General features: G+C 53.8%; 1 protein-coding gene across 6 annotated transcripts in view; it reads left to right on the top strand.

The window, feature by feature from the left end:
- The window catches only part of LARGE1 (LARGE xylosyl- and glucuronyltransferase 1), a 401,066-nt gene that overhangs the window by 362,742 nt on the left and 25,876 nt on the right, over nt 1-12,448 (top strand). For all 6 annotated transcript variants that reach the window (XM_081128709.1, XM_081128708.1, XM_081128710.1 and 3 more), the window contains exon 10: nt 3,410-3,565. In XM_081128709.1, the coding sequence (XP_080984835.1) occupies nt 3,410-3,565 (156 nt within the window). The remainder of the gene's footprint in view (nt 1-3,409; nt 3,566-12,448) is intronic.

Genomic DNA, 12,448 nt, shown 5'->3' with positions numbered 1-12,448 from the left:
GGAACGGAGCATTCTGTGTTCTGATGATTAAAAACTAGTTGAAAAGGTAAATCTGAATATACATTACTAGACTTAGAGTGGGCTCACCTATCCCAGAGCCGCCGGGTTGCCAATAGGTTTACAAAACCCCCTTGGCCTGCTGGTGACCCCACCATCTTCTCGCCCTCCCTTCCTTTCATCTTCGCTGCTTTTTCTGTAACACCAGTGTGTGCCTTTAGGCGACACCCAAACCCAGCTCCCGGGCAGATGGGACAGAACGAGGGGTGATGCGGTAAAAGATGGCCTGCCGTGGTGGGGACACGGGGAGACCAGAGCCCTCGTCCGAGCTCTGGCCTGGCCCATGTGACCGTGGGCAGGCCCCCTCTGGAACCTCACCCTGCTCATCTGGGAAGGGCCCAGCCCACCGACACAGGACTTCATAGAGATGAGGAGCCTGCGGTCCCGGGTTAGCGCTGGCTTCGTGTCTCAGCTCTGCAACTCACCAGCTGCAGGCCAGTCAAGGACCATTTCCAAAAAAATGGGCAGTGGGATTCAAGTGGGCTTATTGGAAGGAATTAGTGGCGCGGTGTCCTCAGAGGGCCTAGCAGGTCTGTACACGGTAAGTTCAGATTTTCACTTAGTTTACGTTTCTCTGTGTTGAGGGACCCACGTCTCCTGAGTCAGATGCGCATGCATCAGCCCCCCTGCTGGCTCAGCGCTTGGCAGGCGTCAGACTCCTGCGCAGCAGAGACACGGTGCCCACTGGGTGTGAGGGACACCAGCTCGCCTGCCGTTATCTTAATGCCTGGCCCAGTCCCTTCTCATGTCTGTGTGGTCGTGTTCTTAGAGGAGCGTCTCCTCTCCTCTCTCGCACCCTTCAAAAGGCCCAGGAAGAGGGCCTCATGATTCATGCTCATCCTTCCCTGAAATGCAGGCACCGTCAGGGGGCCTCGGTCCGGGGAGGACCCGCCGGCCCTTCCTGCTCTCCTGAGGGCTAAGTGCCCGCTTCCTGACTTATTGCTGCAGCCACTTCATGCTGGCAGGGGGGGAAAGGAGGGGAGAAGAGAGCCTACCCTGGCATGCAGGCACTGTGCCAGGCATTTGTTTTACCCTCTTAACTACTTTGTGAGGTCAGGATGCCTGATCCCCACTTTGCACATGAGGCAACTGAGGTCCCAGGAAGTGAAACAGGTTGCCCCAGGACACACAGAGCTAGGAGCCTAGCTGGGGTTTCTAATCTGGCCTGGCCTGACATCCCTGGTTCTTGCTCTGCTGTTGTGCTGTTGCTGGGAATAGAAGGGCAGGGATGTGATTTGAGCCAAATAGGAGTCCTGTTGTTCACTGCACCGTGAGAGAGGGACTTGGTCTTGCAGACCAGTTTTTATCCAGCCAGCTTCAAGGGCTGTCGCTGCGGTGCACCCATGGGATCCCGAGAGAGAGGGCAGAGCGAGACGGGCCTCCAGACCTCTCTTCAGATGGCAGGCCCTGGGCCCTGCTGCAGGCTCTCACAGACAGGCTGTGGCCGCAGGAGAGAGTTGGGAAGCCACTGAGCTCTGGAGGCCCAGCTCCTTTCCGCAGTGTCCCCGCCATGGGAGGAGAGAGCGAGGACATGGGGGCATAGAGAGGGAAAGGTGAGAGTTATTTTATTTCCTCCATCATGCAACAAAGCATAAAAAGGAGAGATTTTAAAACCGGTTCTTTGTGGCATCCAGGAAAGAACCTGGGCTCTAGAGTCAGATTTTTTCAAACTGGTATTGGAATCCCAGCTCCAGCACTTACTAGCTTCGTGGTCCTGGGCGAGTTACTTCTCCAGTTTATTCTTTAAAATTGCATTCTTCGTGAGGGTCTTCGCAAGCATTTTAAAAAGACAAGGAATGTAAAGCTGATCGGTGTTCTGCCGATGGACAAGCTCCCCAGCGGAGGGGTGGGCAGTGCCCGCAGGAAATGACAGCTGCCTCATAGCTGGCATCCCTGGCTCCACTTTTATCCCACCCACCCACCACTCACATCTTCATTACAGAGCAATCTTCCTAAAACCGGGTTAGTCATTTCCCCTCCTTAAAAAACCTCTATCTATGCCACCTGATGGTGGTCCCCCCATGAGTCAGGATCTCGCCCCACTCACCTGTGCAGCCGCACCCCCTCCCACGCCCACGCCCACGCCCACGCCCCCGTGCTCCTGCTGCACGGCGAGGGACTTCTGTTTTCCAAACGCACCACTGTCCCGCACACCTTCCCTCTGCCTGGATTACGTCACCACCACCCCTCTGCCCCAGGCCCGTCTCCCCAGGAAACCCCCCTCATCCTTCACGCCCCAGCACAGGCCGCTCCTTCTAGATGCTCCCCTGAGCGGCCTACAGCTGCCGTTTCCTCCTGACCCTCCCTCCATCGTTACATCCCGTCACCTGCTTGTGGACACCTCTCCCCAGCCGACCGTGAGCGGCCACGGGCGGCGCTGCCAATAAGGGCCTCCGGTCGTCACCCAGCCCGGTCCACTGGGGGCACTTAATCAGCAGGTCCAGCACTTACTGGGCGCTCACCCTGTGCCAGGCGCTGCTTACAATGCTTTATTTGCATAGTAGTTGATTTTCCCAGTGTATCCGTCAGCCCTGGCTCGAGGTGGAAACCACACCAATTAGTTGAATAGAGAATTGCATCTTTAAAAATGATAACTAGGTACAAAGTGTTCACTTGGTAACTAAAAAAGCAAAAATAGAAAATTGCAGGGAACAGTTACCGCCCCTGGAGCGGGGGGAACAGAGGCGGCAATTATCGTAATACTGTCGCCTGGGGCTGGACCCCAGCCCCGCGGGGGAGGCAGCAGGCAGCTCCAGAGGCAGCGACACTGGCCGAGACGGGGAGGAGGGGTGTGGCTGGTTCTGAGTGTTGGAAAAACTGCAAAAGTGGATTTCGCTGCTGCTAAAGGAAGGAAGCGCCGCTGCTGGTGCGAAGAAAGGAGGTGGCGTGACACTCAGGGGAACAGGAAGCAGCTGGGGGGGGAGCCCCTCCTTTCTCCTCCAGACCCCCAGGCTCCCTCCCATGGCCCCTGCTGGCAGCTGACAGGGAGCAGCTGGCAGAGCAGAGGGAGGGTTTGCGGAGTCCTGGCTTCAGTATCACAGAGCTGGTTTGGGGCTGAGAGATGAAAACGTATACACGGGCCCAGGCAGGAGCTGTTACCAGTCCCATTGCACAGATGGGGAAACTGAGGCGCGGAGAGGTGAAGAAACTTGTCCAGGGTTAAATGACTCCCCCGAGCAGAGCCGGGATTCGAACCCGGGCAGTCTGGCCGGCCCCAGCGCCCTTGCTCTTAAGCGCTCTACCACAGAGGCTGAGTGAATGAATGAAGGACTGAGTGAGTGACTGAACGGGCGGCCTAGAAGGCACGCCGGGCCCAGTGCCGCCCGCCTGACCGCCTCCTTGCGCCCGCCAGGTCATCCACTGGAACTCCCCCAAGAAGCTGCGCGTGAAGAACAAGCACGTGGAGTTCTTCCGCAACCTCTACCTGACCTTCCTGGAGTACGACGGCAACCTCCTGAGGCGGGAGCTGTTCGGCTGCCCCAGCGAAGCCGACGTCAACAGTGAAAACGTAAGTGGCTCACGGGGCTCGGCCCCGCGGGGGCGGGCGGCTTCTCTGCCGGACTGCGAGGACCGCCAGTGTGTGCCAGGCCCCGAGCCAGGCTCAGGGCGTGCCCGAGATGAGCAAGACGCCACCACTGCCTGGGGAGTCCCCCGTCTCGCGGGGCAGACGGGCACGTAGGCGGGTCACGGCCCTGCTCATCACTGTGGATGCGGGGGGAGGGGGGGGCTGCGGAGCTCCACTTGGCCCAGACCTGATAGTCAGGGTGAGTTTCCAAGCAGAGGAATCTGAATGAGCAGAAACACAATGGAAACGACAGACAAAGGGTTTTCTCTGCAGCCAGGAAGCTCTGAGGTCTTTGTGGACATGGCACCCCTGCGGAGACCCAGGATTCAGGGTGATCGGTGCATGGGGTGGCACCAAAGATTTTCACAAGTGACTGGCTCCTTTAAGGGTTAACATGGGTGAAGAAAGTGTTAGGTAAGTGGTCATAGGCCTAGCCAACATCTATTTTCTTATTTCTTCATTTATAATCACTTCCATATGTTATATCTCCACGGTGCTCATAGAAACCCCTCCCCCGCAATTAGAGTTGAAGAAATTTAGGCACAGAGAGGTTAAGCAGGTTGTTCAGGGTCACACGGCAAGCAGGGAGCAAAGTCGAGACACTTTTGCAGGTGATGGATTATGTTTCTTACCTTGATCGTGGTGATGGTGACATGAGCACATACGTATGTGCAAACTCATCATATTGTGTACATTAACTACGTGCAATTTTTGTATACTAATTATACACCTCAATAAAGTTAGAGGCGGAAAAAAGGAGAAGAGCAAAGGAAGTTCTTCTTGGGGGAGGAAATAGCTGGTGCAAAGGCCCTGGGGCAGGCAGGTCTGATGTGGGGATCTGGAGGAGGATGCCTGTGTGCCCAGGGGCTACTGGGGACAGAGAGCCACAGGAGGACTTGAGTGCCAGGCAGGCAGGAGTCAGACTGGAAGGCTGTTGTGAGCAGGTTGAAGAGTAAAAATTTTGTTCCATTACTACTATTGTTATTTATATTCTTCTCTCGGATGTCATGAGAAACCTTTTGGCAGGGGAGGGCATCTGTGGACGGTCTGGAGTCAGGCACTCACCTGGCCCTTTGTCAGGATGACCAGTCCCAAGGCCACCCCAGCTCGCAGTCTGTCATTTGGCCCCCAAGTCTCAGCGGAGCTGCTTCCAGCTCCAGCGTTTTCCTCCACATCTCCCTGGATGCCTCTCTCAGTGTCTGCCCTTTTAAACCACTGACGATCGAGGAAAGAAAAACCATTCGGCACTTGAACTCTGTCTCAGACGCTGCGAAGCACTTAGAGGCTTCGACAAACACTGTTCCTTGGGCCTTTCCTTCGGTTCTGCCTTCTCAAGTCGGTGTCTGTCATCCCCATCAGCATTCGAGTGCCCACTCGGCACTTCATTCCAAACGCGAAATACAACTGTCCTCCTGCCTCTTTTTTTTCTTCCACGGAAGAGGCTTGAATAAAAGGCCTTGCAGGATGACGCCCTCAGTGCTTCATCATCGCATCACCGGGTCCCCCCATCGGTGTCTTAGGAAGCGGGACTCCCTTTATCAATGACTCACCCGCTTTCCTGCCGGCAGCCTCCCCTGGGGTCACGGTCGGGGAGGGTGGAGGGAGAGTCCCCCAGGGGCCCTCCTCTGAGTCTGTGACTGCATTTATTTGCTCAATAAGCGCGTGTGAATGCTGGCCATCTGCCAGGCCCAACGCAGGGCACCAGGGTGGAAATTAGAGACCTGCCCAGTCCTGGTGCACATATCAGGTGGTAGAGATGCCCAGAGCATGGTGTGTCCGGGTGCAGGGAGGACCGTGAACCGGAGAGCGGCCTCTGTGAGCACTCACCACGGCTGCCCCTTCCCCAGCACTCTTGTCCTTTGACCCGGCCAGAGCCACACTCCCACCTTTGCTGCTCCCTCTGCGTCCCAGGTTCCCCGGCTCACTGCCACCCACCTCGGGGCCTCTGTGCTTGCTGTCTCACTGCCCGGACCACCCTGCCCCAGGTGTGTGAACACCTCTGCTGCGGCATCTTCAGGAAGGAGCCCGTTGTCACTGTCTGTGACGAGCCCTGTTTTCATCAGAGTATGTGCACTGTCCACCAGTGTTCGCTTCAAGTACTTGTCCCCTAGTTTTTTCCCCCCAAATCTAAAACCAAAAATGTAAGACCATTAGGTCAGAGACTTTGCCTGTACCATTCACCTGTGCGGGCCCCTCCCCCAGAAGGGAAGCGAGCACATAGTAAGCGCCTGATAAACATCTACTGTGTGAATCGAGGACATGAGAGGGAAGAATGAAGTTCCCGGGGAAAGCAGAGCACCCCAAGCCGAGGGGAATTCGGCGAGAACACGCCGGCGTTTGTGCGTGAGGCCGTGGGCACGTTGGGAGAGGGGCAAAGAAAGAAGCTGACCTCAGGGGCCTTCGCTGGTCTCAGCCATTTAGACTCCACCAGATGGCTTTAATCTTGGCGAGGCTGAGAGTTGAGAAAAATCGTTCAGTGTAGAGCATAGAATGAAAGGGGCAAGACTGGAGGGGGGAGACCGTTTAGAGACTGTTGCCGCATCCCAGGCAGAAAGACGACAGTGGGGCCGTGACCTAGGCCGGCAGCCGTGGGGATGGAGAGAATAGATGGGTTGTTTTGCGGGCACTAAGAACAGGGGAGCAGGGGCATCTGGCATGCGTGAATCAAGACAGCAGGTCCCGGTGCCCTGCTGCAGCCAGGCTCCTGCGGCGAGCCGGCCCTCCGTGGACGGCGGGGGCAAGGAGAGACCCTGGGACCGCGTCTCTGTAGGGAGCCCACCTCCTGGTCCTCAGCAGCATGTTAAGTGTTATCTGCAAACACAGCCGGAGGAAAAGGGCAAGATGTTGGATCCGGCCCAGCGCGAATGCTCCCAGCTCCACGGGAAGAGGTCATTAGCACCCTGACAAGTGCACAGATGGCTGTAGTCTCGAAGAGATAAGTCCAGAACCTCTTCATTGGACTGCAGACCCCAGATGAGAAGGGCTCCAGTGGCACTGAGTCTCAGGGCCCATTCAGCCACTCGACATGGAGTCATTCAAACAATTCCAGCCTCAGGGCTAGGGATGCAAACTGAGCTTTTCGGATCCAAGCCCAGCTCTCACGGGCTTGTCTAGTGAGGGATGCAGACGAGCGGGGGGTTGTTATCCAGTGTAGTTAGTGCCCAGATGGCAGCGGTGCTTTGAGAGCACACGAGAAGGGTGTTGCACACACTAGGAGAGAGAAAGTGCATCAGGGAAGACTTCCTGGAGGAGGCAAGATTTGAAGGGCAAAGAAGGAGCAGTGGAGGGTATGGCAAGTGGACTCGGTGGGAGGGAGGGAGCCGCACAGGCAGTGGAGACCAGCGGTAAACAGGAGCAGGGCATATTCGGATTTCAGTGAAGGCAATTTGAGAACATACAGGGCTGCACAAGTTTGTTTTTTGCATTATTAAAATTCCCTCAAGGGGGAGGTGATGATGGTGATAACACTGTGAGCGCCCTAGTCTTCCCAGATGACGCATTTCATAGTCACCAGACCTCAGAGACGTCACATGGATGCTCCGGGCGTCTGGTTTACCATCTGATAAATGGGCACAGGAATGTGTTTGTCATAGTGTTTCATGGATAATTTATGTTAAATCACCAAGAAAGAAGGGCTCGGCGCCAGGGACACCATGTTTGTTGTTTGTTTATTTGTTTCCACAAACCACAGTGCCCAACCTGTCGCTCCACAAACGGATTCAGGTTTTATTAACCTTCCTTCTAGGACCTCCTGGCAGAGAGAGGAACCTACGGAGTCCCTTAGAGCTCCTCCTCCACAGCATGAGGGCCGTCACGTTCGCTCTGGGTCACACAGTCCCAGAAAGGTTTCCCACCAGTTAGGGGACGGTGGGTAGGAAGGAGACGCCATTTGGTTGGTCTTGCTGCCAAAGGAATGAGAAATTCAGGAAGTCGGGGGATTCATCTCTCCATCCTGGAGCTCAGGGTGTCAGAGTGACTTGGAAGAGATCAGGCTCCGTCAGTGCTGTGGAGTGACAGTCACTCCTGGGCACAGCCACGCCATCCACCACGGCGCATCCAGGCATCTCCCCTGGAACCAGTGAGGTCATTTGTCATGCAGTAAGCAGCCAGTGGGCATTAGTAGTTTTATCATTTGATAGAAATAGCCACGGAAGCTAGAATTCTACACCTTAAAGTTAGCATTTCTCTCCCTTTGCCTCAGCCACCCAGCCCCTGAAGCCTTTCCAACAAACCCCAGGATGCCACAGAACACAGTTGGATAATCACGGATATTCCTCACCCCCTAATCCAGGAAAAAAATCCTTCTACAGCATCCCGAACAGGTTTGCGTCTGACTTCTGCTGGAATCCTTCCAAGGACAGGGAGCTCACCACCTACAGCAGCCTCCTCCCCTGCTGGAGCTCCGGGTGCTAAGCCATCTTCCCTGCGCTGAGCTGAAAAACCCTTCCCTTCCTTTCCTTAAGGAGTTCATTCATCTGAGCCCGGTCCTCTGGAGCAAAATGAGGACACCCCCTGTTGTCCCTGAGAGCCTGGCAGGTAGCGTCGTCTGTTTCCATACGGTGGGTTTCCCTAAGCCCTGTGTTTATAGAGCGATGCTTTATCATCAAGAACGCCTGCCCCAGCCCTGGCTGTTTGGCTCAGTGGTTAGAGTGTCTGCCCGCGGACTGAAAGGTCCCGGGTTTGATTCCTGGTTGAGGGCACATACCTCGGTTGCAGGCTCGATCCCCAGCCCTGGTCGGGGGCGTGTGTGGGAGGCAATCAATCAATCCATGTGTCTCTCTTACATTGATGTTTCTCTCTCTCTCCCCCTCCCCTCCACTCCCGAAAAAAAAATCAGTGGAAAGAAATATCCTCAGGTAAGGATAAAAATAAAATATAATAAAATAAAATAATGCCTGCCCCGCCTAAGGGAATCTCCAGCTAAAGGAAGCTCACCTCTTTAAATGCAAAACCTTAAACTGTATAGGTTGTAACCAATTTGGGCAGAAATCTTGCTCAACTACATGCCCTTCCTTTACTCAGCAAACTGTACTAAACTCCATTTACAATTTGCGGTGACGGAGGTTGCGCTGCGCAGGCTGTGGAGGAGGAAAGAGGCTGTTTATCCCGGCAGGAAATTGCCCGGGACGCGGCTGCTTGCTCCGCAGATTCCTTTCTGACAGCTGTCGTTTTCCCTCCGCCGGCTTCCCAACAGCCCTCGCTGCGCGCACCTCCCTGCTCCTGTCTCCCCTGGCAGCCCGGGAGAGAGGAGCCCGTGGCATTGAAGTCAGAAAGGCCCAGGCGAAAAGAATCACCCAGTGTTGCATTCGAAGTTAAATTAAGAAACAGCAAACATCCAAAAAGTGCAAAAAAAACCACCACAACAACAGAAGATGGGCACCAGTGAGTGTTTGCATTTGCTTGGAATTGGGGGTCAATAGGCAGTGTGTGCAGACTCGAGCTCCCTTATCCCGCGTCCACAGCAGACATCGCTAATTAATGGCCCCCTCGTCCTCTCTGGGCTCCGTCCCAACCCCAGGATCCTAGCCAAGAAGGCACTCCAGGGAACCAGGCCGGTCTCCAAGCAGTGGCGCTGGAGGTGCAGAGCCTCGTGGGCAGCCCTGCCCCAGGCACGAGTCCCTCGGGCCTCCCCTGCACGGGGACAGCTCTGTGCTGTGCCGACACCGTTCTCTGCATCCGCTGGCCTTGGATGATGGGAGGTTTCCTGCAGGGCAGGAGAAAGGGAAATACAGGCTTAATCTTCACCACCACCGAGGGACGTGGGCATTAGAGTCACCTTTGACAGATGAGGAAACCGAAGCTCAGAGGAGAGGGGTTACTTGTCCAAAGTCGCGCAACTCTTCCCTGGTGGGGCCATGATTCGCAGCCAGGTCCACCCAACTCTAAAGTGGCAAAGCAAGGCCACGCTCCCCAAGTGGGCATCACTCTATATTTACAGTGAGCGTGATAACTCCAACTCGTGCGGTGATTCTCCTCATGGTTTTTACTTGTATAATCGGTCTGACTCTCACAAGCCCTGCAGGACACTTGTTTTTATCTCCATTGTGTCAAGGAGGGCACGGAAGCTCAGAGAATTGGAATCGTGGAACGGATTCGTGGCAGTCCTGGGACTGGTATCAACTTTGACCCACGGCTGAGTGGCCTTTTTATAAGTAAACAACACAGTGCAATATACAGATCTTGTAACATAGAAACCCACACCTGAAACCTATATCAGCATATTAACTGATGTCACCCCAATAAATTTAATTTTTTAAAAAAAGGGTTCCCTGATCTAAAATTGCAATTCCTGCCCCTGCCCCAGAGCTCCCTTGTTCCCAGGACTGCTTTGGTTTTCTCTTTAGCACTTATCACCAATCAGTATATTATATTCTTGACTTATTTATTCTGTTGACCATGTCTCCCCTGACGTGAATGAAAGTTCTGTAACTATGTGGATTTTTATCCGCTTTTATTCATCGACATGTTTTTACGCCTCTAAAAGACTGCCTGGCATGAGGGGTGTGCTCAGCAAATCTTGTTGAGCAAATTAACTGTTACAGGTCCTTTTCTTGAAGCATATGTGGTGTGCTAGAAAGTTTCCTGTGCTTGGAATCAGAAAACCTGGCCCCAGGACTAAGTCTGTGACACTGGGCATAACTTTCACCTTCTACAAGCCTGTTTTTCCACCTATAAAAGGTTCATAAATCAACTCAGGCCAGGCTGTTAGGAGGGTTGAAGGGGTTAAGATATGCAAAGTGCTGCCAGCCATAGGCAATAGTGGGCAGAAAGCTCGTCCAGACCCCACCCTTCCAGCTGCTCTGAGGTCCCTGGGTCACCTCTGAGAGCAGGGCTTCACCACCCTCAGCCACAAGGTGGTTCCCTGACAACGAGCCCTCTAACAAGAAAAGACATCATCACCACAGTTCAATTAGAAGTTAAAAATAAGACACATATAAACAGATCCCATAAACACTTCCCAGCGCCACCGTGCGCGTCCGCACCAGGGAGCAGATGGCACTGTGCAAACAGCTGTATCCCAGAGAAACCCCGGGCAAGAGCCAGAATGTATTATTGCTCTCACGTGTGAGCCTCGTGGCACCAGCTCTTTCATCACGCTGTGGGTGTCAGAGCCTGTGGACAGCGCCCCGAGCCCTAAGACAGCTGCTGCCCGGGGCCGGCCTCCGGTGACCTTGTGTGGGCTTGTTAATTCCAGAGCCCGAAGGATCCCAGTATTTGCCTGGGAGGCCAGGGGGTGCAAGGAGGAGCCGCTGGGTTGAGCTACCCAGCGGATGTGTCTGAGCCCCAGACACATCATGGTGGCCTGCCTGCTTTATTCCTGGCCAGCTCCAACTTGCACACATCTCTCTTCCACGCACCGGGGCTCTGGTTACAATAGTCCTAACAGGCCAGGTGCTCCCTTCTGGGCCTTTATAGCAGCCACCTGCTCTCTACTCCTTTGAGCTGGGTCTTCCTCTGCTAACTGGCTCCTTGGGCAGATTGCGGGAGGGCAGCTCTGGAGCAAGACTGTCTCCCATAAAATCTCAGGAACAGTAACTGGGATTTCAGGTCAATTACTTCAACTCTGTATGCCTTGGTTTTCCCACCTGTAAAATGGGAATCATAATTAGTCTACCTGATAGACTTCATGAGGATCAAAGAAGGTAAGACGAGTCAGGAGCTAGATCAGTGTGGCACATAGCACATGCACCCTCCCCCCAAATTCAGTTTTGTTTGTGTTATAAACACCCAGTATTATAATTACCAACTTGTTTCTTTGTTCCCCTACCCAGACTATATGAACAATTTAAGCACAGAAACTGGGGTTCCTTCCCCATTCTTAACATAGAGCTTGGCATAAAATATGAGCCTATTAATTGTGTGCGAGGTACAAATTAGTACTGATACCCAGGGCAGACACCAGGCCTTTTTCTTATTTTTTTCCTCCGAGCCGAGGTCAGAGCTGGGCAGAATCTCTCCGAACCTCCGCTGAACAGACCTGAACCCGTGCCTCTCCTCTGCACAAAAGCATGAACGTGACCCATGGTAAAAAGTGTTTTGGGTTCCTGGAACTTTGTTGATTAATACACACAGCAGGCAGCCAGCGAGCCTGTAATCTTTCTCTACCTGTGTGGCTTCATAAAACTTAACTGCTTCATGGAAACCACAGGAGAGAGCCCTGAAGTAGATTTCACAGGATGAGAGTTAGCCCCAGCCTCTCTGAGCAAATCCCTGGTGCCCCCCAGCTTCCTTATCCGCCAGCTGAGGGCAACAGGGCAGCTGCCTGCCTCCTACAGATACAGGGAAAGGCAGATGAAGGCATGGATGTCAAGGCCACTGAAAAGTGAAAGTCGGTTGAATGTATAAAACAACATTATTGAGTGTTGTTTTATCCACCAGATGTTTCCATCCATTGTTCTAAGACATCAAAAGGAGAAGTGTCACAAGAAGAAATGGGTCCCTTCAGAGAGACTCCCGAGAAGGGTTTAAGTGGGTGTGTTAGTTAGTCAAGGTAACATGAACAATTATAAAATGGGCTCAGCATGCTAGAAATCTTTGATTCCCAGGAAGTCCACATGATATTCCTGATTGGCAGGTGGCTTTTCTCCACGATCCCAGACTCCCTCCATCTTGTGGTTCTGCCTTCCATAGAGCCTTGGACTCCTGCTTTGGATGCTTTTGCTCTTGCTCTGCCTGACAGTGAGGGCTGTGCATGAGGCAGCCTTGAATGTGGTGTCTGTAGCGGCCAGAATCTGCCCACATTCTACTGACTAGAGCTTGGACACATAGTTACCCCAAACTGCAAGAAGGTTGGAAACACAGCCTGGCTGTACCCCCAGGAAGAGA

Source organism: Miniopterus schreibersii, assembly GCF_964146895.1.
Source record: "Miniopterus schreibersii genome assembly, chromosome: 2".
Lineage (NCBI taxonomy): Eukaryota > Metazoa > Chordata > Mammalia > Chiroptera > Miniopteridae > Miniopterus > Miniopterus schreibersii.
The sequence above is the reverse complement of the archived record's forward strand: the minus strand, read 5'-3'. Positions and strand labels throughout refer to the sequence as shown.